This window comes from Nyctereutes procyonoides, unplaced genomic scaffold (assembly GCF_905146905.1).
Source record: "Nyctereutes procyonoides isolate TBG_1078 unplaced genomic scaffold, NYPRO_anot_genome, whole genome shotgun sequence".
Classification (NCBI taxonomy): domain Eukaryota; kingdom Metazoa; phylum Chordata; class Mammalia; order Carnivora; family Canidae; genus Nyctereutes; species Nyctereutes procyonoides.
The window spans coordinates 54,127,882-54,154,131 of NW_026575126.1; the positions used below are offsets into that span (position 1 = coordinate 54,127,882).

General features: G+C 37.1%; 1 protein-coding gene across 1 annotated transcript in view; it reads left to right on the forward strand.

Moving 5' to 3' along the window:
- The window catches only part of LOC129519856 (phospholipid-transporting ATPase ABCA3-like), a 202,114-nt gene that overhangs the window by 27,294 nt on the left and 148,570 nt on the right, over positions 1-26,250 (forward strand). The window contains 7 exon segments of the mRNA XM_055340688.1: positions 1,528-1,638; positions 2,720-2,837; positions 6,105-6,278; positions 8,222-8,403; positions 12,486-12,620; positions 20,004-20,046; positions 20,049-20,117. Of these exon segments, the coding sequence (XP_055196663.1) occupies positions 1,528-1,638; positions 2,720-2,837; positions 6,105-6,278; positions 8,222-8,403; positions 12,486-12,620; positions 20,004-20,046; positions 20,049-20,117 (832 nt within the window).

Consider the following 26,250-nt stretch of genomic DNA (forward strand, 5'->3'; position numbering starts at 1 on the left):
ACAGTTTGGCTATTGTGGACATTGCTGCTAGAAACATCGGGGTGCAGGTGTCCCGGCGTTTCGTTGCATCTGTATCTTTGGGGTAAATCCCCAGCAGTGCAATTGCTGGGCCATAGGGCAGGTCTATTTTTAACTCTTTGAGGAACCTCCACACAGTTTTCCAGAGTGGCTGCACCAGTTCACATTCCCACCAACAGTGTAATAGGATTCCTTTTCTCTGCATCCTCTCCAACATTTGTGGTTTCCTGCCTTGTTAATGTTCCCCATTCTCACTGGTGTGAGGTGGTATCTCATGGTGGTTTTGATTTGTATTTAGGGAAAGTTTTGTATCAGTGTAGGGAACAGTTTACTAGCCAAGATACCATACACCAGCCAAGGGCCAACTTGCAAACATGCCTTTATTTTTTAAATTAATTTGCTGTTTTATGTAAATTCAATTAATTAACATATAGAGTATTATCATTTTCAGATAGAGAGTTTAGTGATTCATCAATTGCATATAACACCCAGTGCTCATTACATGTATTTCTTTTTTTTTTCATTACATGTATTTCTAAGAATAGTAGTCTTGGGCCTGCTTTTTGAACTCCTCTGCACAGTAGGTAACATACAAGATCAGATAGGTAAAGTTATCAGAGAGATCAAAACTATAAGGAGTCAAAATAGAATATCTAGACATAAAATATCTAGACATGCTAACAAAAATGAAAAATGCTTTTGACGGGCTCATCACTAGACTTGAGGAAAGAATCACAGAATTGAATATAAGACAGTTGAAGTTATATGAACTGAAATGCAAAGACAAAACAAAATGTAAAAACCCAGAATAAAGTATTCAAGAAGTGTAGGACAATAACAAATAGCATAACACATACATAATTTAAATCCCCCCCCCAAAAAAAGGAGATAAGAGAATAGAGCCAAAGAAATAATGGCAGAGAATTTTTCAAAATTAATGATAGACATCAAAATTACAGATCTAAGAAGTTCAAGGAACACAAAGCAGGAAAAAATACCACACACACACATACACATACACACACAAAGCATATTCAAACTGTTGAGAATTAAAGACCAAAAAGAAAATCTTGAAAGCAACCAGAGTGGGGAAAAATACACATTATCTACAAGGAACAAGCCTAAGAAGTATAATCGACTTCTAACATACAATTGGATTAAAAAAAAAATAGACACATCTCTCTCATACTCCCAGAAGTAGAGTATAATAGAAAAGAGAACTTAAGATTTTGAAGGTTAATTTTAGATGTTTTCCTTTTTGGTCTAATACTAGGTGTAGTAATGAAGAAAGATCTCTGAACTCAGGAGAAATATTTTAATGCCAGCATTGCCCTAAATGCATAATATTGAACAGCACAGTTACTGAGCCGTGATTTTTCTCATTCATAACGTGGAGATGATATTAACCATTTGCATAGTTTTTCATGGGAATTTAAATAGAAAAAATGTATGTAAGTGGTATGAATTTTTGATACATGTAATATTTGACTTGTGTTAATTTTCCTATAGGAGTACCAGCTTATAATTGGACTTCAAAACTGGATCATCTGGGCTGCCTATTTCTTCACATTCTTCTTTTTTTATATCATTATTATCTCTTTGATATGTGTTTTATTCTCTGCCAAGGCAAGTATCTAATTTCATGCTGTCCAGTAAAAATACCACAAGTCATATATGTAATACTGGAAGGTTTTTTAGTGGCCAGTAGAAAATTTTAAAACTATAAAGAACAGGTGAAATTATGATTTTTTTTAATTTTTATTTATTTATGATAGTCACAGAGAGAGAGAGAGAGGTGCAGAGACACAGGCAGAGGGAGAAGCAGGCTCCATGCACTGGGAGCCCGACGTGGGATTTGATCCCGGGTCTCCAGGATCGCGCCCTGGGCCAAAGGCAGGCGCCAAATTGCTGCGCCACCCAGGGATCCCTGAAATTATGTTAATGATATTTTAAATTTAGCCTAATATGAACAAATTATTAATTGAATATAGAACCAATTTTATTTTATTTTTTAGAACCAATTTTAAAATTAAGAGTTTTACATTATTTTTATTTTATCTTATTTTATTTATTTTTATTTATTTGAGAGAGAGAGAGAGAGAGAGGGAGAACATGAGCAAAGTGAAGTGGCAGAGGGAGAAACAGACTCGCCACTGAGCAGTGATGCCAGGATCGTGACCCAAGTCAAAGGCAGATGCTTAACCAACTGAGCCACCCAGGCACCCCTGATCCTTTTTGTACTGTGTATAAAACATGCACTCTAGTGTATGTTTTATATTTACAGCATATCTGAATTCATATACTATATTTTCATCAGAAATACTTGATCTGTATTAAACGCTGCCTTCATTTTTTAATCTAAAGAGAAATAAATGAAAAAAATTAAGTCACACTTGCTACATTTTAAGTGTTTGTTAGCTACATGTGTTTAATAGCTTCTGTGTTAGACATCTTCTAGTTGATTGCAGCCTTACCCTAGCTATTTTTGCTGTGGAAAGTCAGAGGCTGCTGTATATCTGAGAAAAAAACATAAACCTTTATGTAAAAAATAAATTACTTAGTTAATTTTCCATCTCTTTGAGTTTCAATCGCTGAGTAGTGATCTATCTCATTAGGGCTATCATTTTCTCTTTCTTCTCTTATGGTTATGTGATAGTATTTATGGTGTACCTTACATGATGTCATAATTGTTTTCTTGTAGATTTTCAGGGAGCCAATCTTTCGCTTCAGTGACAGTAGTTTCATCTTTGTCTTTCTTATGTGTCATGCCATTGCTTCAATATTCTTTGCATTTATGGTTAGCACATTCTTCAATAAAGGTAAGTCTAAAACTCACCCTGTAACAGATTTTTTGGGTGTTTATTAAATTCCACTATAATTAATATACAGTGTTAAATATATTAGTTTCAAGTGTACAATACAGTGATTCAACAATTTTGTACATTACTCAGTGCTCATCACAATGAGTGTGCTCTTAATCCCCTTCACCTGTTTCACCCATCCCTTCAAAAAGTTAAAAAACTACCCTGCGATTCAGTAATCACAGTACTGGGGGTGTCTATCCCAAAATACAAAAACACTAATTCAAAAGGATACATGCACCCCTATGTTCATAGCATTATTTACAATAGCCAAAATGTGGAAGCAGCCCAGATGTCAATCAGTTGATAAACAAATAGAGAAGGTGTGGTGTATGAATATACAACGGAATATTATTCAGCCATAAAAAAGAATGAAGTCCTGCCATTTACAAGATGTGGATGAAGCTAGAGAGTATTATGCTAAAAATAAGTAAGTCAGAGAAAGACATATGCCATATGATTTCACTCATATGTGAATTTAAGAAACAAAACAAATGAGAAAAAGGAAAAAGAGGGAGATAAACCAAGAAACATACTCTTACTTACGGAGAACAAACTGAATGTGACCAAAGAGGAGGTGAATAGAGAGGTAGGGGAAATAGGGAATGGTACCCTTATCATTATGAAAAAAATAAAAAGATAAATTAAAAAGATAAATAGATAAACAAACAATCACTGTCATATTCACTATAACATTATTCACAATGGCCAAGACATGGAAGCCACCTAAATGTCCTTCGTCAGGTGAATGGTTTAAAAAAATGTGGTATATAATACAAAGAGTTTTTTTTTCTGCCTTATAAAAGAAGGAGATTCTGCCATTTGTAAAAACAGAAACCTAGAGGCCATTGTTAAGTGAAACAAGCAAGATACAGGAAAACAATACTATATGATATATACATATATATATACACACACACACACACACTCAGACAGCCTAGAATGGTGGTTGCCAGGAAGTTGGGGAAGAGGGAAGCAAGGAGGTATTAGTCAAAGGGTAATAGCATTAGAGTTTCATTATGCAAGATGAATAAGTGCCTTAAACATCTACAACATAGTGCCTGTAGTTAACAGTACAGTACTGTACACTTAAAAAGCTTGCTAAGAGGTACCTTTTATGTTAAGTATTCACATCACAAAAAAAGAAATAATGAGGACAGAGGGAGAGAAAAAGAGAGCAGATGGAAACTTTGGGAGGTGATAGGTATGTTTATAGCATAGATTGTGATGTATTCACAAGTATTCACAGGTGTACATACCTACCTCCAAACTCATCAAATTGTTTACACTAAGCATGTACAGCTCTTTATATGTCAGTAATATCTCAATAAAGTGATTGAAAGAAAGAAAAAGATAGTTTATATCATTGTAATTTAATGTGAGTGTCTTTTTAAGTTTGTCTTATTTATTTTTTTGTTTCAAGATTTTATTTAAATTCTAGTTGGTTAGCATATAGTATAATACTGGTTTCAGGAGTGGAATTTGGTGAGTCATCTCTTCCACATAACACCCCATGCTCATTACAGCAACTGCCCTCCTTAATACCCACCAACCATTTAGCCAATCCCCCCACCTCCCTCCATCAACCCTCATTTGTTCTCTGTAGTTAAGAGTCTCTTATGGTTTACCTCCCTCTCTTTTTCTTTCCCCTTTTGCCCATGTTCATCAGTTTTGTTTCTTAATTCCACACGTGAGTGAAGTCATATGGTATTTGTCTCTCTGACTTGTTTCATTTAGTAGTTCCATCCATGTCATTGTATATAGCAAGATTTCATTCTTTTTGATAGCTTAGTAATATTCCACTATATATTGTTGATAATGCTGCTATAAACATCAGGGTGCATGAGTCCCTTCGAATCAGTATTTTTGCGTCCTTTAGGTAAATGCCTAGGAGTGCAATTGCTGGGTTTTAGGATAGTTCTATTTTTAACTTTTTGAGGAACCTTCATACTTTTGTCCAGAGTGGCTGTACCAGTTTGCAATCCCAGTGTAAAAGGGTTCCCCCTTTCTCCATATACTTGCCAATATCTGTTGTTTCCATTGTCGTTAATTTTAGCCATTCTGACAGATGTGAGGTGGTATCTCATCATAGCTTTGATTTGTATTTCCCTGAAGCTGAGTGATGTTGAGCATCTTTTTATGTGTCTTTTGGCCATCTGGGTGTCTTCTTTGGAAAAAGGTCTATTCTTGTCTTTTGCCCATTTCTTAACTGGATTATTTGTTTTTTGGGTGTTGGGTTTGATAAGGTCTTTATATATTTTGGATGCTAACCCTTTATCAGATAATGTCATTTGCAAATATCTTCTCCCATTCCATAGGTTGCCTTTTAGTGTTAATTGATTGTTTCCTTCAACATGCAGAAGCTTTTTATCTTGAAGTCCCAAAAGTTCATTTTTGCTTTTGTTTCCCTTCCTCCAGCAACATGTCTAGTAAGAAGGTGCTATGGCCAAGATGGAAGAGGTTACTGGCTGTGTTTTCCTCCAGGATTTTTATAGTTTCCTGTCTCACATTGAGGTCTTTCATCCATTTTGAATTTATTTTTGTGTATGGCATAAGAAAGTGGTCCAGTTTCATTCTTCTGCATGTGGCTGTCTAGTGTTCCCAGCACCATTTGTTGAAAAGACTTTTTTCCATTGGATGTTCATCCCTACTTTATCGAAGATTAGTTGACCATGATTTGAGTGTTTTTACTTCTTCCTTGGTGCTGATTTTATGTTGTCTTAATGATAATCCTAACAAGAAGTCTTTTTCTAGTCTATAGATCTCATGCTTATGGACATAACCACATCTAACTCTCAGTAGTTATTATCTATTTATTCAACTATTCTTTATTTTAGGCATCATGATTTTGTTTGGAAGCATGTGTTTAAAACTTCATAAAGAACTTTATATTCTACCCAATACTTCAAACTTTGGGAACATTAATAATTATTAATAATTAATAATAAATAATAATGGTATACATTTATAATTTTTCAAGCCAAGTGCTCATGAGTAAATCTTTGTTTAAATGACTAAATATTCTATACATTAACTGTTAGTTAATTCATTTTTAACACATATTCAGGGAGTATATACTGTGTGCCAGACATCAGTGATAGAAGGGTGAAAAAGAAAGACAAATATCTTTCCCTCATAGAGCTTACTACCCTATACTGTAGTAGAAAAAGTTATTCATTATTTTGCATAAGCTTTAAACTGACCTTATAATTTCCTTATTTGCAGTCCATTTGGCTGCTTCTGCTGGAAGTCTCCTATATTTTGCCACTTTCTTTCCATTTAATACCATTATTAAATACTACGGACACATGACCCTCACCCAGAAAGTGACTGTCTGTCTCAGCTCAAATGTTGCATTGGCACTGGGAATTAGTCGTCTGCTCAAATTGGAATTAAAACGTAAGTGTTTGCCATGCAAATCTTGCCTTTGCTGTTTGATTCTTGAAAGGTGGAATTGCGGCAGCATGGGTGGGACAGTGGGTAAGGAAGTAAGAAAATCTTATACAAATTATTTATCCCTATATTTGTTTATTTATTGTTAAAGACAGTTATGTGAACTAAAAAAAAAAATCAAAGGAGTGAAAAATTAGAAGTTCCCATCTCTCCACAAGAAGCCTCTGTTAGTCTTATCTACAGTCCTTGTTCTTTAAAAAAAAAAAAAGATTTTATTTATTTATTCATGAGAGACACAGAGAGAAGCAGAGACATAGGGAGAGGGAGAAGCAGGCTCCATGCAGGGAGCCCGACGTGGGACTGGATCCCGGGTCTCCAGGATCATGCCCCGGGCTGAAGGTGGCGCTAAACCACTGAGCCACCCGGGCTGCCCCTGACCTTGTTCTTTATTCTTGTCACTTTGCTTTCTACTTGAACTTTAGGATGACTTTGTCAAAATTTATGAAAAATCTTACTGGGATTTAGTGGGAATTTCATTGCACTTGTTGATTAATGAAGATGATTGAGGACTTAATTTTTTCACCTGTGAACAAAATCCTGTGCCAGTCAGAATATACATATGATTTCTATATGGATACTTGCATTATTCTTTCTTTATATATGAAACATTAAAAATTTCACTAGAATTTATCTAGATGTGGGGTTTTCATTGGCTTAATCTGCAATAGGATGTATACATTTTGGTTTTCTAATTGAATTATTTTTTATTGGATTAGTTTATTGTATTTAGTTATTGTTTCTTTTCTATATTATTCCTATATAGGTAGGAGGATTTCTCACGGTACAGCAGACTTCATAAAACTTGCATTCTACCTCTTTTGTTGTCGTTTCTAATTTTCTGTTCACTGCCTCTCAAAATTGCTTTCATTTTGATGATTTTTAATACTACTAAATATTATTTTCTTAAATGGTTACCTTTTTATAGCTTTTTCAAAGATGCAGTGCTGATGAATATCCTTCTTATGGTGCTGGTCTATAGGAAAGGGAGGCTGAAGCTGAAGAAAAGACAAGTTTCATTGACCATATTCATGAAATGTCTTTTTTGGAGTTCACTGCAAGCCCCCATGCTTTTTAGTTGTGCTACACTCTGTCCAGAAATAGAAGAAATAGAACAAAGGATTACCTTTTTTTGATGACTTTCTTTTTCTCTTCTATCAGAACTTTTCTTTCTTCTTTCTTTCTTTCTTTCTTTCTTTCTTTCTTTCTTTCTTTCTTTCTTTCTTTCTTTTTCTTTCTTTCTTCCTTCCTTCCTTTCTTCTTTCTTTCTTTCTTTCTTTCTTTCTTTCTTTCTTTCTTTCTTTGTCTCTTTCTTTAAGAGAGTGCACACATGTGTGAGCAGAGGAAGAGGAGCAGAAAGAGAGAGAAAGAGAATCTCAAGCAGGCTCATCATTGGGCGCAGAGCCTGACGCAGTGCTCCATCTCATGACCCTGGGATCATGACCTGGGCCAAAATCAAGAGTTGAGACACTTAACCAACTGAGCCACCAGGTGTCCCAGAACTCTATTTAAGCAAAACATCTTTTTCTTCTGCTTTGTAGTCAGCATTCATCTCTAGTGCTATTGAATATTTTTCCAGATTTGTGTATTCTGACGGTAGTTTAAATGTGAATTTAGGATGAGGGGATAGAAAAATAGGATCTAATAGGCTCGCTTTTTTCATTATTTTTGTTTCATTCTCTGACCTCGTCTTAGTAATTCTTATTTATTTTTGTAGATTGTGAAGTTAGGTAGGAAGAACCCATTGTTATTACATATTTCATCATTTTCTTAGATGACTTAAATAATAAAGGTATTAACACATAGGTAATTTACAGTGACAGGATTTAAACTATCAATCTTTTTTCTTTGCTATTCACAGAGTAATCTATAGTATCTCCTTTTTGTTTCAGAAATTGGTGTTAGATGGGATAACATTTGGAGACCAGTCAACCTTGAGGATAACCTCATATTTGGCTATATTTTGTTAATGCTTTTACTTGATGCTTTCTTATATGGCATTGTGACCTGGTATATGGAAACCATCTTTCCAGGGCAGTGTGATGTGCCCCAACCATGGTACTTTTTTCTTTTGGTGAGTACTAATGCTGGTGTTACTGGAGAAAGCCATAGTCCTTATGAACCTATTTCATATAATATTTATAGTCCAATCAAAAGGTCTGGTAGAATCATTTTTTTGTGTATACCAGCCATATGAAAATTATAGCCATTTCTTGATCTCTTAAAGCCTTCCACATGTCCAAATGTACAATCTGTGGATAAGACACCATACATTAAGAACTATGAGTAATAGAACTCTTCTTCAGCCACATGGTACATAGTGGATTAGATTGGAGAATAAAGAAATCTGAAAGTCTGCAAAAGTTGTTCCCAGCTAAATAATATATGATGATTTCTTAGCTCCTAGTGAGTAAAGGATTGGGTATTTTCCATATCTGTGTTCTTACCACCTGTTTCCTTTCAAGGATTAGACCAGTTTACGTACAGTAGGAGAATTTCTGCATCTTGCCCTCTATACTCGTGCCATTATTGAATAATATGTAGTACAAAAATAGTATTCTGAGTGTGATAAAATGCACTGGCTGTAACTTCATTGTTGAGTAATTCCATTTTGTCCTTACTTCTGAACACTAACATTTCTTTTTTTTTTCCCCATTTATACCTTGTCTTTTATTTTATTTACATTTTTTTTAATTTAAATTCAATTTGCCAAAAAAAAATTCAATTTGCCAGCATATAGTATAACACCCAGTGCTATTCCATCAAGTACCCTCAGTACCTGTCACCCAGTTACCCCATCCCCCACCCAGTTCCCCTTCCGCAACCCTTTTTTTGTTTCCCAGAGTTAGGAGTCTCTCATGGTTTGAGGGGAACTGCATGGGAAAAATTAGAGAGGGAGACAAACCATGAACACTAACATTTCACAACGATTTTTGCTTCTAAATCCTAGAGATATAAATCATACATAATTTTGCTGCAAACATCAATTGCTGAAGGTATGCAAGAGCCACATAGTAAACCAAGCTAGAGTGTTTTCAAGTTTTTGTAGTACCTCTTTTCTTTTTTCACATTAAAATTTTTAATTAAGATGAAAGTCATGTAAGTTAAAATTAACCACTTTGAAGTGAAAAAAGCAGTGGAATTTAGTACATTTACAATGTACTTGCCCATATCTAGTTCCAAAATATTTTTATTACCCAAAAATAAAATTGTATACCCATTAAGAAGTCACATCCCATTTTTCCCTACCCAAGACTGTAGCAATCACTAATCAGCTTTCTTTTTCTATGAACTGATATCCTGGATGTTTCATATAAATAGAATTATGCAATGTGTGACCATTTGGGTCCGGCTTCTTTCACTTAATATAATGTTTTTGAAGTTTACATTAATATATGTCAGCACCTCACTCTTGGGTTGCTGAATAATATTCCATTGTATGTATATAGAACAATTCCTTTATCAACCTGTAGTTAGAAATGTAGGGCATCTTTTAGATGTTTGAATAGTGCTGCTGTGAATATTTGTCTATAAGTATTTGCTTGAATATCTGTTTCAGTTCTTTTGGGAATATACGTAGGAGTATAATTGCTAGTACTTAGGATAATTCTTTGTTTCATGTTTTCAGGAACCACTAAACTATTTTCTGCAATAGCTGCACCATTTGTACTTTCCCACAACCAATGTACTAGGGTTCCAATTTCTCCACAGCCTCACAAACCCTTGTTATTCTCTTTTCCCTTTATTATAACCATTCTTGTGGGATAAATGGTATCTCGTGGTTTTGATTAGCATTTCCCTAATGACTAATCATTTTTGAGATATTTTCATGGGCTTGCTTTTTGGCCATTGAACATGTTACTTACAGAAATGTCTATTCAAAGTCTGTGACTTTTTAAACTGGGTTATCTTTTTATATATTCTGGACAGTAGAGCCTTATCAGATACATGATTTATATATATTTTCTTTCATTCTGTGGATTTTCTTCTCACTCTCTTCTTAGTACTCTTTCATGGACAATAATTTTTGACTTTGATTAAAACCAATTTAAAAATCGTTTTATCGGTTGTTGTGAATTTTGTGTCACATCTAAGGAGGTATTGCCAAATCCAAAGTCATCAAAATTTACCCTTGTGTTTTCTTCTAGGAATTTGATGGTTAAAAAAAAAAGAATTTGATGGTTTTATCTGTTAAATTTAAACCACTGATCAATTTTAAGTTGATGTTTATATAGTATGAAGTAAGGATTCAACTTTATTCTTTTGGTTGTGGATATCCTTTTGTCCTAAAACCATTCTTTGAGAAGACTGTTCTTTCTGCATTGAGTGGTCTTAACACCCCTGTTGAAAATCAGTTGGCCATAGATGTATAGTTTCATTTTTGGATCCTCAGTTTTATTCCGTTGGCCCATATGTCTGTCCTTATGTCAGTACCACACTGTTTGATTACTATAGTTTTATAATAGATTTTGAAATCTGAAAGTGTAAGTCATCCAGCTTTTCTCTTCTTTTTCAAGATTGTTTTGGCTATTATGGAGCCCTGGAAGTTCCATAAGAACTTGAGAATCAGTTTTTCTATATCTGTAAAAGTGAATATTTATAGGAATTACTGTGAATCTGTTGATTACTTTAAGTAGTATTGCCATATTAAATATGTTGTCTTTCACAGGGTTTGGAATTTACTTGGAAGGGTCAGAGAGAGGTAAAATGAGACAGGAAAGGAAGGCAGCCAGAAAAGAGTATGTCTGCACTGTTTATCCCTGGAACCCAGTGATGCAGGGAGCTCTGGGAATCAGTGCAGAGAACACAGTGATGATCTCAGAATCACCCCTCCCCTAAAAATTGTCTTTCAGTCCATGAGCTATCTTTTTCTCTTTTAACTTTCCATTTATTGTCTTCATTAAATTCTTTCATTAAGGTTTTATAGTCTCAGTGTGTGTCATTCGCCATTCTGGTTAATTTTATTCCTAAGTATTTTACTCTTTTGGATGCTATTGTAAATAGAACTGTTAGAATAGAGTTTTCTTTTTGGATTGTTCATAGCTGATATACACAAACACAACTGGTGTATACATATTGATCTTGTACCCTGCATCTTTGCTGAATTTGTCTGTTAGCTCTCATAGTGTATGTAGGGGAGGATTCTCTGGGCACCTTAAATTGTAGTATCATGATATCTTCAAATACAGTTTTCCTCTCTTTTTCCAATTTGAATGTCTTTTATTTCTTTTTCTTGCCTTATTGTTCTGGCTAATATCCCAGGACAGTGGTGAATAGCAAGGATGAAAGCAGGTATCCTTGTCTTATCCCTGATTTTAGAAGAAAAGCTTTAAGTCTTTCACTCTTGAGTCTGATATTAGCTGTGGGTTTTTTCACAAATTCCCTAATGAATTTCAAGAAACTATTCCTAGTTTTCCAATTGTCTTTATCATGAGACACTTTGTCAGAGGCTTTATTTGCATCAGTTGAAATAATTGTATGTTTTCTTTCCCATTGACTCTGTTAATGTGATATATTTCATTGATTGGTTTTTGTATGTTGAAGTACCCTGCATTCCTGGGATAACTCCCACTTTGTTATGATGAATATTCCTTTTGATATGCTATTAGGTTTAATTGAGGAGTATTTTTTGAAGATTTTTAAATCTGTATTAATAAGGGATATTGGCCTGTGGTTTCTTTCCTTGTGATATCTTTGCCTAACTTTGGCATTTGCTTTTCAAGTAATGCTGAGTTCATAGAATGAGTTAGGAAGTGTTCCTTTCTCTTAAGCTTTTTTGACAGCTTGGAGAATAATTGTTGCTCTTGTTTAAATGTTAGGTACCAGTGAAGACATCTGGTCCTGGACTTTTCTTTGTAGGCAGGTTTTTTTCTTTAAAGATTTTATTTATTTATTCATGATAGATATAAGAGAGAGAGACAGAGACGTAGGGAGAAGCAGGATCCCCATAGGGAGCCCGATATGGGACTTGATCCTAGGACCCTGGGATCATGCCCTGAGCCGAAGGCAGATGCTTAACCACTGAGCCACCCAGGTACCCCTGTACGCAGATTTTGATTACTAAGTCAGTCGCTTTATTCATTATAGATCTGTTCAGATGGAATGCTTTGGTTCTGAAAGTTCATCTTGGTAATTTCATTTTGGCTTTCTTTGTAGCGCTCATACTGGCTTGGTGAAACAAAAATTAGAAAGAAAAAAGAAGTGAAAAATTGTGGACAAACTCCAAACAAGCATTTTGAGGCTGAACCTACTAGTTTGGTGGCAGGTATCCAGATCAAACATTTACACAAGGTATTTGTTTCAAAGGTCTCTTTCTCCTGCTAAGACTGAAAGCCATGTACTATACCCTGGGTTTGTAACTGGCCATTTCTAGAAAACACTTAAAATGCTTAATTAAGAGTCATAATCAATATAGTTCTAATTTAAGAGAGACATTCATAGAACATATAGATATATCCTTACAGCATAGTATTTACTCCATTCATCATGCTTACTTCTACTCTTTTCTGATAGGCTTAGAACAAGTGATAATTTGAATTTTGTAATAAATTCTTTATAGAATTTAAACTTGATGATACAATGATAACATTTGAGTGTGAGTGGAGGGGATGACACTAAATGTAGTTAAAAGGAAATCTCTCCAAAGAGATGACCTTTGAGCTGAAACCTGAAGAATGAGAGCTAATTATTTGAAAAGCTAAGTAAGAGAAGAATACCATAAGTAGACAAATAGCAAATTCAAAGACCCTGAGTGAGAAAGATGTTCATGTGTTTGAGGAACAAAAAGAAAACCAATATATTTAGAGGTAAAAGAATGATAGTAAATGGCTTCATTGGGAAGCCATTGAATGGTTTAAAGCACTGGAGGAATATTATGTATGTGTTTTAATGATCATTTTGACTACAATATGGAAAACAAGGTGTTGAAGAATGGGGACTTGAGAAGAAAAGTGGGAAAAAGAAGACTGGATGGTATTTTTGATAAGACTTGGATAAGGGTTGTGAAAGTGTACATAAGAGAAATGGACAGATCTAAAAGATTTCCAACAGAACTGAGAATACTGGGGGATAGTGGAGATAATTCCTAGAATGACAAGCTAGAGTAAGATATTAAAAACAGTAAGTCTGTTATTTACCAAGTTGTAGTAGATTTTTTTAAATAAATGTTTTTTCATTTGCTGCATGCCCTTAGGACAACTCCTAAATATTTTATGTGATTATTGTTTTGTTTTTTAATTTTCACGGCTTTTCTTGTTTCACTGGGGAATGTGTCTGTGGAGTTCTTCATGCTGATTTCCCGAAAGTAAAACTCTATCATCTATTTTTATGGAATTACTTTTCTTAAATTTGTTGAGAATGTTTTCACTTAGGTTAATGATGAATATTGATCTGTTGCTTTCATTTTTTGTAAGGCATTTTTCTAGTTTTGGTATTGGAATAATGCTAACCTCATAGAATGCATTGGGAAGTATTTCCTCTTTACTTTTCCAGAAGAGCTTTTGTACAATTTGTATTATTTAGTTTGCAGTTACTTGGGGATTTTCCAGAGATCTTTCTGGTACTAATTTCTAATCTAATTCTGATTCTGGTAAGAGAAGATACTTTGTATGACATGAATCCTTTAGATTTATTGATTCTTGTTTTATAGCTCAGTCAGTCATCTGTCTAAATACATGTTATATACATACTTGAAAATAATGTGTAATCTGCTATTCGTTCTTAGAGTAATACCTAAATGTTAGTTAAGTTAGTTGGTAATTTATTAAGTATTCTTTTTTTTAAGATTTATTTATTTATTCATTCAGAGAGAGCAAGAGAGAAGCAGAGACACAGGCAGAGGGAAAAGCAGGCTCCATGCAGGAAGCCCGATGTGGGACTCGATCCAGGGTCTCCAGGATCACCATCCCCCACCCCGGCTGCAGGCGGCGCTAAACCGCTGTGCCACCGGGACTGCCCTTATTAAGTATTCTATATCCTTTAATGATTCTACACATTCTAACAGTTATTGAGAGAAAAGTATTGAAGTCCTTAAAAATAACCACATTTTTCCTATTTTTCTCTGTAGCTCTTTGGCCTTATATTTTTCACTCTGTTATTGGGTGCACAAACATTTAGGAAAATTATGTGTTCTTGAAAAGTTGATCTCTTTATCATTATAAAATGATACACTTTATCCTTGGCAATGTTCTTCTCTTAAACGTACTTTTACTAATGTTATGGTAGCCAAACACCACTTTTTTGTTGTTGTTGAATTCTATTTTATTGTAATAGCACAACAACTTACAAGGTATCAGTTTTATTCCAATTCAGATAGTAAATTCAAACAGTTTTCTGGAAGTTTCTATAATTTATCATATTTGAAAAAAGCAATATCAGCTAGGCAATACCTATTTGTTTTTTAAACCACTCTATTGAAGTTTTAAAATACAAGAAGCTGAGTTCCAATCCAAGATGGCGATGTAGGTAGATCCTGAACTCGTCTTCTCCACAGACACAACAAATCTATACCTATTTATAGAGCATTTCCACCCGAAGAACTGAGAACTGCCTAAACAGCTTCTGCAAACAAGAGAGAGAACACATAGAAAATAACAAGCAAAAAAAAAAAAAAGAAAGAAAGAAAAGAAAATAGCAAGCAAGATAAAGACCATTCCTTTAAGTTTAGAAGAAGTAGCTGACATAGAAAACATAAAAAAGAGCCACTCAGGGGGGAGACTACAAAAACTGAAATTAAAACTATGCTAGAGAGAATCAACAGTAGATTAACAGATGCAGAGGCATGGATTGGTGATCAGGAAGACGGTAATGGAAAGCACCCAAGCTAAACAGCAAAAAGAATTTTTTTAAATGAAGATCAGTTAAGATATCTCTTGGACAACATCAAGTGAACAAACACTCACATTATATAGAGATCCCAGAAGAAGAGAAAAACATAGAGGTAAAACACTTATTTGAAGAAATAATAACTGAAAACTTTCCTAACCAGGGGAAAGAAACACAGACTCAAGTTCAAGAAACAAAGAATTCCAAACAAGATGAACTCAAGAAGGTCTGTACCATGGTACACAATAATTAAAATATCAGAGATTACATAATCCAGACTTTAAGCTATATTACAAAGCTGTAGTGATCAAACAGTACAGTACTGGCATGAAAATAGATACAGTATAGTTCAATAGAACAGAATAGAAAACCCAGAAATGAACCCACAACTATATGGTCAGTTAATCTTTGACAAAGCAGGAAGGAATATCCAATGGGGGAGGGAGGGAACACCTGGGTGGCTCAGTCAGTTGAGCATCTGCCTTTGGCTCAGGTCATGTTACTAGGGTCCTGGGATTGAGCCCCACCTGAGGCTCCATGCTCAGCAGGAGGCCTGCTTCTCCCTCTTCTCCCTGCTTGTGCTCTTTCTCACTATCTCTGTTGCTGTCTCTTTCTCTCAAATAAATAAATTAAATCTTTAAAGAGAAAAAAAAGAATACCCAATAGGAAAAAACCATCTTTTTAACAAATGGTGTCAGGAAAACTGGTCAGCTATATGCAAAAGAATGAAACTGAACCACTGTCTTGCACCATACACAAAAATAAACTCAAAATGCATTGGAGACTTAAATGTAAGACAGGAAACTACAAAAATCCCAGAGAAGGGGCACCTGGGTGGCTCATTCGGTTAAGTGTCCACCTCTTGGTTTCAGCTCAGGTCATGATCTCAGAATTGTGAAATTGAGCCCCTGGTCAGGCTCCATGGAGCCTGCTTAAGATTCTCTCTCTCTCTCCCTCTAGCCCTCCCCCTACCCAGCTTGTGAACTGTGCTCAGTCTCTCTCCAAAATAAAATTTTTTTTTCTAGAAAATACCACTGGCAATAAGATCTTGGCATGGCTGTAGGAACATCTTTCCTGAGGCTTTATCCTTTATTTATTTGTTTGTTTTGTTTGTTTTTAATTGTTTCTACCTCTATATCTTTTTAAAAATTCAGTTAGCTGATATAAAGTAAATAGTTTCGGATGTAGTGTGCAGTGATTTATTGGTGGCATATAACACCCAGTGCTCATCACATCACATGCCCTCCTTATGCCTATCACCAAATTATCCCACCACCCCCCACCTACTTCCCCTCTGTCCACCCTTAATTTGTTTCCTATAGTAAAGAATCTCCCATGGCTTTTCTCCCTCTCTGATGACTTCCCATTCTGTTTTCCCTCCCTTACCCTATGATCCTCTGCAATGTCTCTTATATTCCACAAATCATATGGTAATTGTTTTTCTCTGATTGACTTACTTCACTCAGCATAACACCCTCCAGTTCCATCCACATCAATTTAAATAGTAAGTGTTCATCCTTTCTGATGGTTGAGTAACATTCCATTGTTATATTACCATATCTTCTTTGTCCATTCATCTGTTGATGGACATCTTGGCTCTTTCCACAATTTGGCTATTGTGGACATTGCTGCTGTGAACATTGGGGTGCAGATGTTCCATTATTTCACTACATCTGTATCTTTGGGGTAAATACCTAGTGGTGCAATTGCTGAGTCATAGGGTCGCTCTATTTTTAACTTCTTGAGGAGCCTCCATACTACTTTTCCAGAGTGGCTGTACCAGCTTACACCAACAATATAAGAAAGTTCCCCTTTTTCCACATCCTCTCCAATATTTGTTTTTTCCTGTCTTATTAATTTTAGCCATTCTGACTGGTGTGAGGTGGTATTTCATTGTGGTTTTGATTTGTATTTCCTTGATGCCAAGTGATAGCATTTTTTCATGTGCATGTTGGCCATATGTAGGTCTTCTTTGGAGAAATGTCTCTTAGTGTCTTCTGCCCATTTCTTTACTGGATTGTTTTTTGGGTGTGGAGTTTGATAAGTCTTTTATAGATCTTGGATACTACCCTTTACCTGGTATTTCATTTGCAAATATCTTCTCCCATTTCATAAGTTGCCTTTTGGTTTTGTTGACTGTTTCCTTTGCTGTTCTGCTATATCTTTAACTACTTTTTTCTTTTTTCTTTTTCAGTGTCTAACCTGCATTTGTCAATATTTCATCAAGTGTATTTTCATTTTAGAAATTACAGTTTTCATTGCCATGAGCTGTTTTTAAAATATCTTCCATATTCTAGCTTTTTCAAAATATGACATACACTTATAATAATCATTTTAATGTGTTTCCTTATTTTAACATGTGTGTCAGTTTGGGGCTGATTTTAATTGATTTATATTTTCATTACAGGTCAAATTTTCCTACTTCAAATTTTTCGGGTTTTGGGTATTTTTATTTTCTATGAAAACTCTTGATCTTTGTTTTCAGAAGAATTAAGTTACTCTGAAATAGTTTGATACTTTCATTTCGGCATTGCTTAGTCCACAGATGATTATTCTCCACTATTGATTCAGTCAGCCCCTTCTTGTAATCTACCCAATGCCCTATGAATCTTGAAATTTTCTAGTCTGGCTAGGGAATAAGCACACTTTCTGACCCTAGATGAATGCCAGCAGCTGTTCCCTCTCACTTTTAAATGTTTTTTTGTAGTTTCCTCGCATGCTTATGTTGATCAGTTCTTACCAGAATACTCTAGGAACTCTCACTTTAGTACTCCAGGTTACTTTCACCTCAGTAGACTCTGAGCTCCCTATCTTCAACTCCAGTAGGTTGCTTGACTGTGCCTGAGTTACTGTCTCTGTTCCTTGGCTTTGACACTATCTAGGTAAGCTGGGGTAATTGTAGGGCCGACCTTGTTTTCCAACTCTTAGGAATCACTATCATTAGTTACCTAATGTCCATTATAAACATTTGTTTTACACGTAATACTACCACACCTCTCATTTTTTAGGCTCTTTGTTTTATTCATAATGTTGATCATAATCTATAATTATTATTACATTCCTATACTTTTTTTCTTAACTTCCTTTACAAAGGCTTCATTGAGGTGGGGCTATGCATAACTGATTCCTAGATATAACTCTATCATATAACACAATGCCTGATAATTTAGTAAATAGTTATTGAATAAAGAATGGTCACCCCTGGTCTAAATTAACTAATTGGACTTGGTGACTTATTGCATATAGTAGTTAGTAACAATGAGAAGTGCAGGATTAAATGTATATTTCTGTTTTGTACATCTAAGTGAATATTGGAATCATTTTCTAACAGGGAGTACAGCTGAGAAGCATATTTTCATGGGATGATGATGAGCAGAGTTTTAGATATATTGAATTTGAGATTTTTATAAGTATTTAAATTTATGTTTCTGGTAGACTTTTGAAAATGCAGAGCTATAGCTTTGGGGAGACATAGTGATGAAGCAGATTGTAGTATTACCAGCATGGGAGAAAATTTGTTTCTCTAGGGCAGTTGTTTTCAACTAGGGGTGATTCTGTCCCCTCAGAGAACATCTGACAACATGTGGAGATATTTTAATTGTCACAACTAAGATAGAGAGAGGTGAAGAGTGCTAATGGCATCTAGAAGGTAGCGGCCAGAGAAGCTGCTAAACATGCTACTGAGGCACAGGAAACCCCTCCAAAACAAAGTGTCAGTAGTGCTACTGTTGAAAAACCCATGCCTAGGGATAGTTTGTAGATGTATTCTCTTGTCAGTTTGGCAACATTACTACCAACTTTTCTATGATATCTCCTGCATTGCAAAAGAAAACCCATTAACTATATTCCCTCAAATTCCCTCCTCTATTTGGTTTCTAGTTAGGATTTGCCAATAGGAGGCACTTACAGACAGACACATAAGCAGATTTTAGATTTATCTAGGTAAGTTCTTGGGAACCAAGGGCTTTCTAATTTCAGAATGAAACAGTAGGAGTTTTCAAGAAACCTTTTAGAAGCATTGTCTTATATGTCCTATAAAAGATTAGATAAATATTTTAGGCTCCATGGGCCACATACAGTGTCTATCCCATATTCTTTTTCTTTTTTAATAAGCCTTGAAGACTATAAAAAACCATTCTTAGTTCATTGGCCATACAAAAACATATAATGGGCCATATTTGATTTTTCCAACTCCTCCTTAGAATCTCAAGAATTACCAGGCATGTTATTGTGAATCACCAAACTTCTAGCTAAAATCATAGCATCAACTTTTCTGATCATTGATTACAACTTTTATGAGATTTCCTAGCTCTTACTACAATTAAATAACCCCATAATTACTATATTATACTCTTCATACATAGAATGTAGAGAGGTCTCTGTTTTCCTTACCAAATATGGATCCCACTGTGTCTTCACACCTATTTTGCCTAATGTACAAACTCAGTGCACCTACAAATTTTGTTCCTCGTTCACATTATCTTTTTTCACAAGTTACATAGTATGTTTCTCCTTTTTTTAAATTTTTTTTGTTGACATATCATTTACACATAGAATTACATTAGTTTCAGGTGGACAACATAGTGATTCAACAAGTCTGTATGTTATACTGTGCCCACCACCAGCATAGCTACTATCTGTCACCCTACAATTCTATTACAGTACCATTGACCATATTCTCTGTGCTGTACCTTTCATCCCCGTGACTTGTTATTGGATAACTGGAAACCTGTACCTCCTACCTTCACCTGTTTTATAATGTTGTTTCTTCTAAGGATAGAGTATATGAACGTTTTGTCTTTCATAAATGATGGTGATAGATACCAAGTTATTCTTTCTTTTATCTCACAGGAATTTGGTGACAAAGTAATAGTAAACAACATGTCCTTGAATTTAAGGGGCAAATCACTATTCTTCTAGGGCAAAATGGGGCAGGAAAAACCACAATCTTGTCCCTTCTCACAGGTACGTATTCAGCTGTTTACAGCAGAAGTCAGCTTCCTTCTAAGACTTCAAATCAATCAGCACCTTGTGATATTGTGTGTATTGTCGTTTCAGTGTGGCAATTTTTATTACACTTTAACTATTTACAACCAGAGTGCTCTTAGTAATGTAATACATTCATTTATTCAGTAAAAATATTTATATAATTTTTTCATAGGAATTGGTAATACAGTGGTGATTACAGCATTGTTACACTCAATTTTGTATACTGGTGGAGATATAGAAAAGAAACTTGAAACTTAACATCATAAGTCGGAAAGGAGATGTTATGTGTGGGGTGCTATTCAACTAAGAGAATGGCACATAACCTATTTTGAGGGTGAGAAAAAGGACCGTGTCATCAAATCTGAGACAAATAGGATGTATGAAGGCCTGCGAATGAATTATAAGCAAAGACTAGGAGACTTGAAAGCAGGGAACTGACTAGATCAGAGGTGGAATTTGAATAATAGCAAAAGATAAAACTAGAGGAATCTTCAAAAGGTCAAATCATGAAAGGTTTGGGGGAAACCATCCTATGAAGATTAGAATTTATGCTGACTGCAATGAGAAGCCATGGAAGAATATTTTATGTAGGTTTATATATTAGACACACTGCATTCACCAGAAATGAAGAATGGACAAGGAATACTAGGGACAATTAGGATAGTGAATCCCTAGTTGTGTGTGAGGTTAGCATAAGTTCTCAAGGCCGGAGCAGAGCTGAGCTTAGTAGTTGTGATATAATAGCTTCTCCTTTGAAACTGAAATAATGCCCAAACTAGCTCAGGAAGGTAGATACTACCCACATTATCTGCTGTTTTATATATTTGAACTGATTTTGTCTTAAGTCTCAGTTAAAAGCCTTCTAAACAATATGACTACCTAGCTAGTATCACAAGATTATGATTTGAGTTATTAACTTCATGATAATATATGGATTATGTATAGTTGATATGCTTTACATAAATTATCTTGGAACACACCCCATCTTCTGCGTGTTATCTCAGAACACATACAATGCACTTTTCCATCTGCATGTGCTCCTTTCTCTCAATGGGAGTGCCTGGACTACCTCTCCACCTATTGAAATCCTATTCATACACCAAGATGGAGATCAGAAACAACCATTGGGAGCAAATTGTCAGAGGTGGTAGTTCCAAGTTCTGGTCCCTTCATAGACAAGATAAATAAACAAGCACAAAATGTCAGAACTAATTTTGCCAGAACTCTGGAAATACACAAAGACCTTCAGCAATTAAATAAGACTAAAGGAAGATAGAGGCAACTTAGAAACAGGAGGTAAGAGTGACATTCAACAATATGGTGGACTTGGAAGCTCCAGGCCTTCATCCCCACTGAGACACTAAGTTAGCAACAATATACAGATAAAAATACTTATTTTAAAACTCCAAAAATCATTTTGGATGTTGCAGCTTGCAAATGAATGCATGGCCAATACCAAAAAGGGTAGAAAGTTTATGGCATTTTCTCACCCCAACCCTTCTCCCAACATGGCATGGCACAATCAGGAGGAAATGTCCCAATTCCAAGCTCCTCCCATGGGACAGAAAGGAAAGACTAGAACTTGTATGCAATGTTCTGGCTTGTCTAGGGGCTGCCCAAAGGACTGGTTTCTGTCTTGTCTAATGGAGCACTAATGGAAGTGGCAACATGGTATAGACGCCAGGTTGGAAGTCCTAGAAAAACAGAGGCAAATGCTGTAGCATCTTAGAGTATTTTAAAGCAGCAGGAAATCTGCAGTTCCCCATTCAGGTGCGAAGGATACAGGCAGAGAAACTACAAAAGAAACATGATCTCCAAGCTGCCTGAGGAAATTAGGGTAGTGTAAAGCAACCATATACAATAGAATGAGAGAATATGCACGACCCCCAAAGACTCATCTGAAAATGTTTTTGGTGAAGGACTTCCCATGCATGAAGCTAGTCCATAAAGACTATGAGAGATGTCTGTTTTTTTAAATGCCCAAATCTCAACAAAACATAACAAGGCATACAAAAAAAAAAAACAAAAAAAAACCAAACAAACAAACCAAGGAAACCTGCCCTAATCAAAAGAACAAAATACTCGGGGGCAAGATGGCGGAAGAGCAGGGTCCCCAAATCACCTGTCCCCATCAAATTACCTAGATAACCTTCAAACCATCCTGAAAATCTACGAATTCGGCCTGAGATGTAAAGAGAGACCAGCTGGAATGCTACAGTGAGAAGAGTCCGCGCTTCTATCCAGGTAGGAAGACGGGGAAAAAGAAATAAAGAAACAAAAGGCCTCTGAGGGGGAGGGGCCCCGCGAGGAGCCGGGCTGAGGCCGGGGCGAGTGTCCCCAGGACAGGAGAGCCCCGTCCCGGAGGAGCAGGAGCTGCACCAACCTTCCCGGACGGAAAGGGGCCCGCACGGAGTTAGAACAGGACCCAGGAGGGCGGGTATGCCCTCGGACTCCCAGGGACACTAACAGACACCTGCGCCCCCGGAGAGTGCAATGAGCTCCCTAAGGGCTGCAGCGCGCACGGCGGGGACCGACCGGAGCAGCTCGGAGGGGCTCGGGAGCGGCTCCAGGGAGGGAGCTGCAGGGCGGGAGCGCAAATCCAACAGTGCAGGCCCCGGAGCACAGGGCGCCGGGACACAGCCCAAGATCCGGCCTCCCCCGGGACAGGCAGAGCCCGGGAGGGCCCAGGACAGCAAGGACGCTCCTGCCCCGAGCTGAGCAGATCAGCGGCCCCGCCCCGGAGCCTCCAGGCCCTGCGGACGGAGAGCCGAGAGCCCCGAGCCCCGTAGTTCCTACGGACGGAGAGCCGAGAGCCCCGAGCCCCGTAGTTCCTGCGGAGGCTGAATCCAGGCTTCCAGAGTTGCCATAGCAACTGCGGCTGATCCTCCTGGGGCCCAACGGGGTAAACAACCCCCGCTGAGCCCTGCAGCAGGCAGGGGCAGAGCAGCTCCCCCAAGTGCTAACACCTGAGAATCAGAACAGCAGGCGCCTCCCCCAGAAGACCAGCTGGACGGACCAGTGATACTCCCCCGTGTTCCAATACAACTTGTTTCTGGCCACTCTGCACTGAGCAAAATGACTAGAAGGAAAACCTCACCTCAAAAGAAAGAATCAGAAACAGCCCTCTCTCGCACAGGGTTACAAAATCTGGATTACACTTCAATGTCAGAAAGCCAATTCAGAAGCACTATTCTACAGCTACTGGTGGCTCTAGAAAAAAGCATTAAGGACTCACGAGACTTCATGACTGCAGAATTTAGATCCAATCAGGCAGAAATTAAAAATCAATTGAATGAGATGCAATCCAAACTAGAAGTCCTAACGACGAGGGTTAACGAGGTGGAAGAACGAGTGAGTGACATAGAAGACAAGTTAATGGCAAAGAGGGAAACTGAGGAAAAAAGAGATAAACAATTAAGGGACCATGAAGACAGATTAAGGCAAATAAATGACAGTCTAAGGAAGAAAAACCTACGTTTAATTGGGGTTCCCGAGGGCGCCGAAAGGGCCAGAGGGCCAGAATATGTATTTGAACAAATCCTAGCTGAAAACTTTCCCAATCTGGGAAGGGAAACAGGCATTCAGATCCAGGAAATAGAGAGATCCCCCCCTAAAATCAATAAAAACCGTTCAACACCTCGACATCTAATAGTGAAGCTTGCAAATTCCAAAGATAAAGAGAAGATCCTTAAAGCAGCAAGAGACAAGAAGTCCCTGACTTTCATGGGGAGGAATATTAGGGTAACAGCAGACCTCTCCACAGAGACGTGGCAGGCCAGAAAGGGCTGGCAGGATATATTCAGGGTCCTAAATGAGAAGAACATGCAACCAAGAATACTCTATCCAGCAAGGCTCTCATTCAAAATGGAAGGAGAGATAAAGAGCTTCCAAGACAGGCAGGAACTGAAAGAATATGTGACCTCCAAACCAGCTCTGCAAGAAATTTTAAGGGGGACTCTTAAAACTCCCCTTTAAGAAGAAGTTCAGTGGAACAATCCACAAAAACAAGGACTAAATAGATATCATGATGACACTAAACTCATATCTGTCAATAGTAACTCTGAACGTGAATGGGCTTAATGACCCCATCAAAAGGCGCAGGGTTTCAGACTGGATAAAAAAGCAGGACCCATCTATTTGCTGTCTACAAGAGACTCATTTTAGACAGAAGGACACTTACAACCTGAAAATAAAAGGTTGGAGAACCATTTACCATTCAAATGGTTCTCAAAATATACCCTAAAAACTATAGAACACTTCTGAAAGAAATTGAGGAAGACACAAAGAGATGGAAAAATATTCCATGCTCATGGATTGGCAGAATTAATATTGTGAAAATGTCAATGTTACCCAGGGCAATTTACACGTATAATGCAATCCCTATCAAAATACCATGGACTTTCTTCAGAGACTTAGAACAAATTATTTTAAGATTTGTGTGGAATCAGAAAAGACCCCAAACAGCCAGGGGAATTTTAAAAAAGAAAACCATATCTGGGGGCATCACAATGCCAGATTTCAGGTTGTACTACAAAGCTGTGGTCATCAAGACAGTGTGGCACTGGCACAAAAACAGACATATAGATCAATGGAACAGAACAGAGAACCCAGAAGTGGACCCTGAACTTTATGGTCAACTAATATATGATAAAGGAGGAAAGACGATCCCCTGGAAGAAAGACACTCTCTTCAATAAATGGTGCTGGGAAAATTGGACATCCACATGCAGAAGAATGAAACTGGACCACTCTCTTGCACCATACACAAAGATAAACTCAAAATAGATGAAAGATCTAAATGTGAGACAAGATTCCATCAAAATCCCAGAGGAGAACTCAGGCAACACCCTTTTTGAACTTGGCCACAGTAACCGGAGAAGGACAGTGTATGTTCTCATTCATTTGGGGAATATGAATAATAGTGAAAGGGAATATAAGGGAAGGGAGAAGAAATGTGTGAGAAATATCAGAAAGGGAGACAGAACATAAAGACTTCTAACTCTGGGAAATGAACTAGGGGTGGTGGAGGGGGAGGAGGGCGGGGGTGGGGGTGAATGGGTGACGGGCACTGAGGGGTACACTTGACTGGATGAGCACTGGGTGTTATTCTGTATGTTGGTAAATTGAACACCAATAAAAATTAATTTATAAAATTAAAAAAAAAAAGAACAAAATAAAGCCCTAGAATGTGGCCCTTAAGAAAAACAAATCTCTGAATTACCTGACAAAAAGTCATTTTAAGATGTTCAGTGATTTAAAAGGGAACGCATATAAAACAAAAAAGAGGAAAATGATGAATCATTAATATACTAACAGAAAAAAAATACTAACAGAGGTAGAAGTAATTTTTTAAAAACCCAAACAAATTCTGGATATGAAAAATATAATAACTAACTTGAAAAATTGTATTAGAGGGTTTCAACAGCAGAGCTGATCAGACAGGAAAATGAATTAGCAAACTTGAAGATAGGTTATTTGCAATTATGAAGTTATAAGAGTGAAAAGAAAAAAGAATGAAGAAAAGCCAGTGCACCTGGGTGGCTCAGTTAAATGTCTGCCTTCAGCTCAGGTCATGATCCCAGGGTCCTGGGACTGAGCCCCACATCAGGCTCCCAGCTCAGTGGGGAGTCAGTCTGATTCTCCCTCTGCACCTCCCCTTGTGTGCACACTCTCTCTCTATCAAATAAATAAATCTTTTTTAAAAGCGTGAAGAAAAGCGAAGAGAGCCTAAATGACTTACCAAATCAAACACTATTGCAAAGGGGAAAAAAGATATCAACTCGGAGGGGCAAGATGGCCGAAGAGGAGGGTCCCCAAATCGCCTGTCCCCAACAAATTACCTAGATAACCTTCAAATCATCCTGAAAATCTACGAATTTGGCGTGAGATTTAAAGAGAGAACAGCTGGAATGCTACAGTGAGAAGAGTTCGCGCTTCTATCCAGGTAGGAAGACGGGGAAAAAGAAATAAAGAAACAAAAGGCCTCCGAGGGGGAGGGGCCCCGCGAGGAGCCGGGCTGAGGCCGGGGCGAGTGTCCCCAGGACAGGAGAGCCCCGTCCCGGAGAAGCAGGAGCTGCACCAACCTTCCCGGGCGGAAAGGGGCCCGCAGG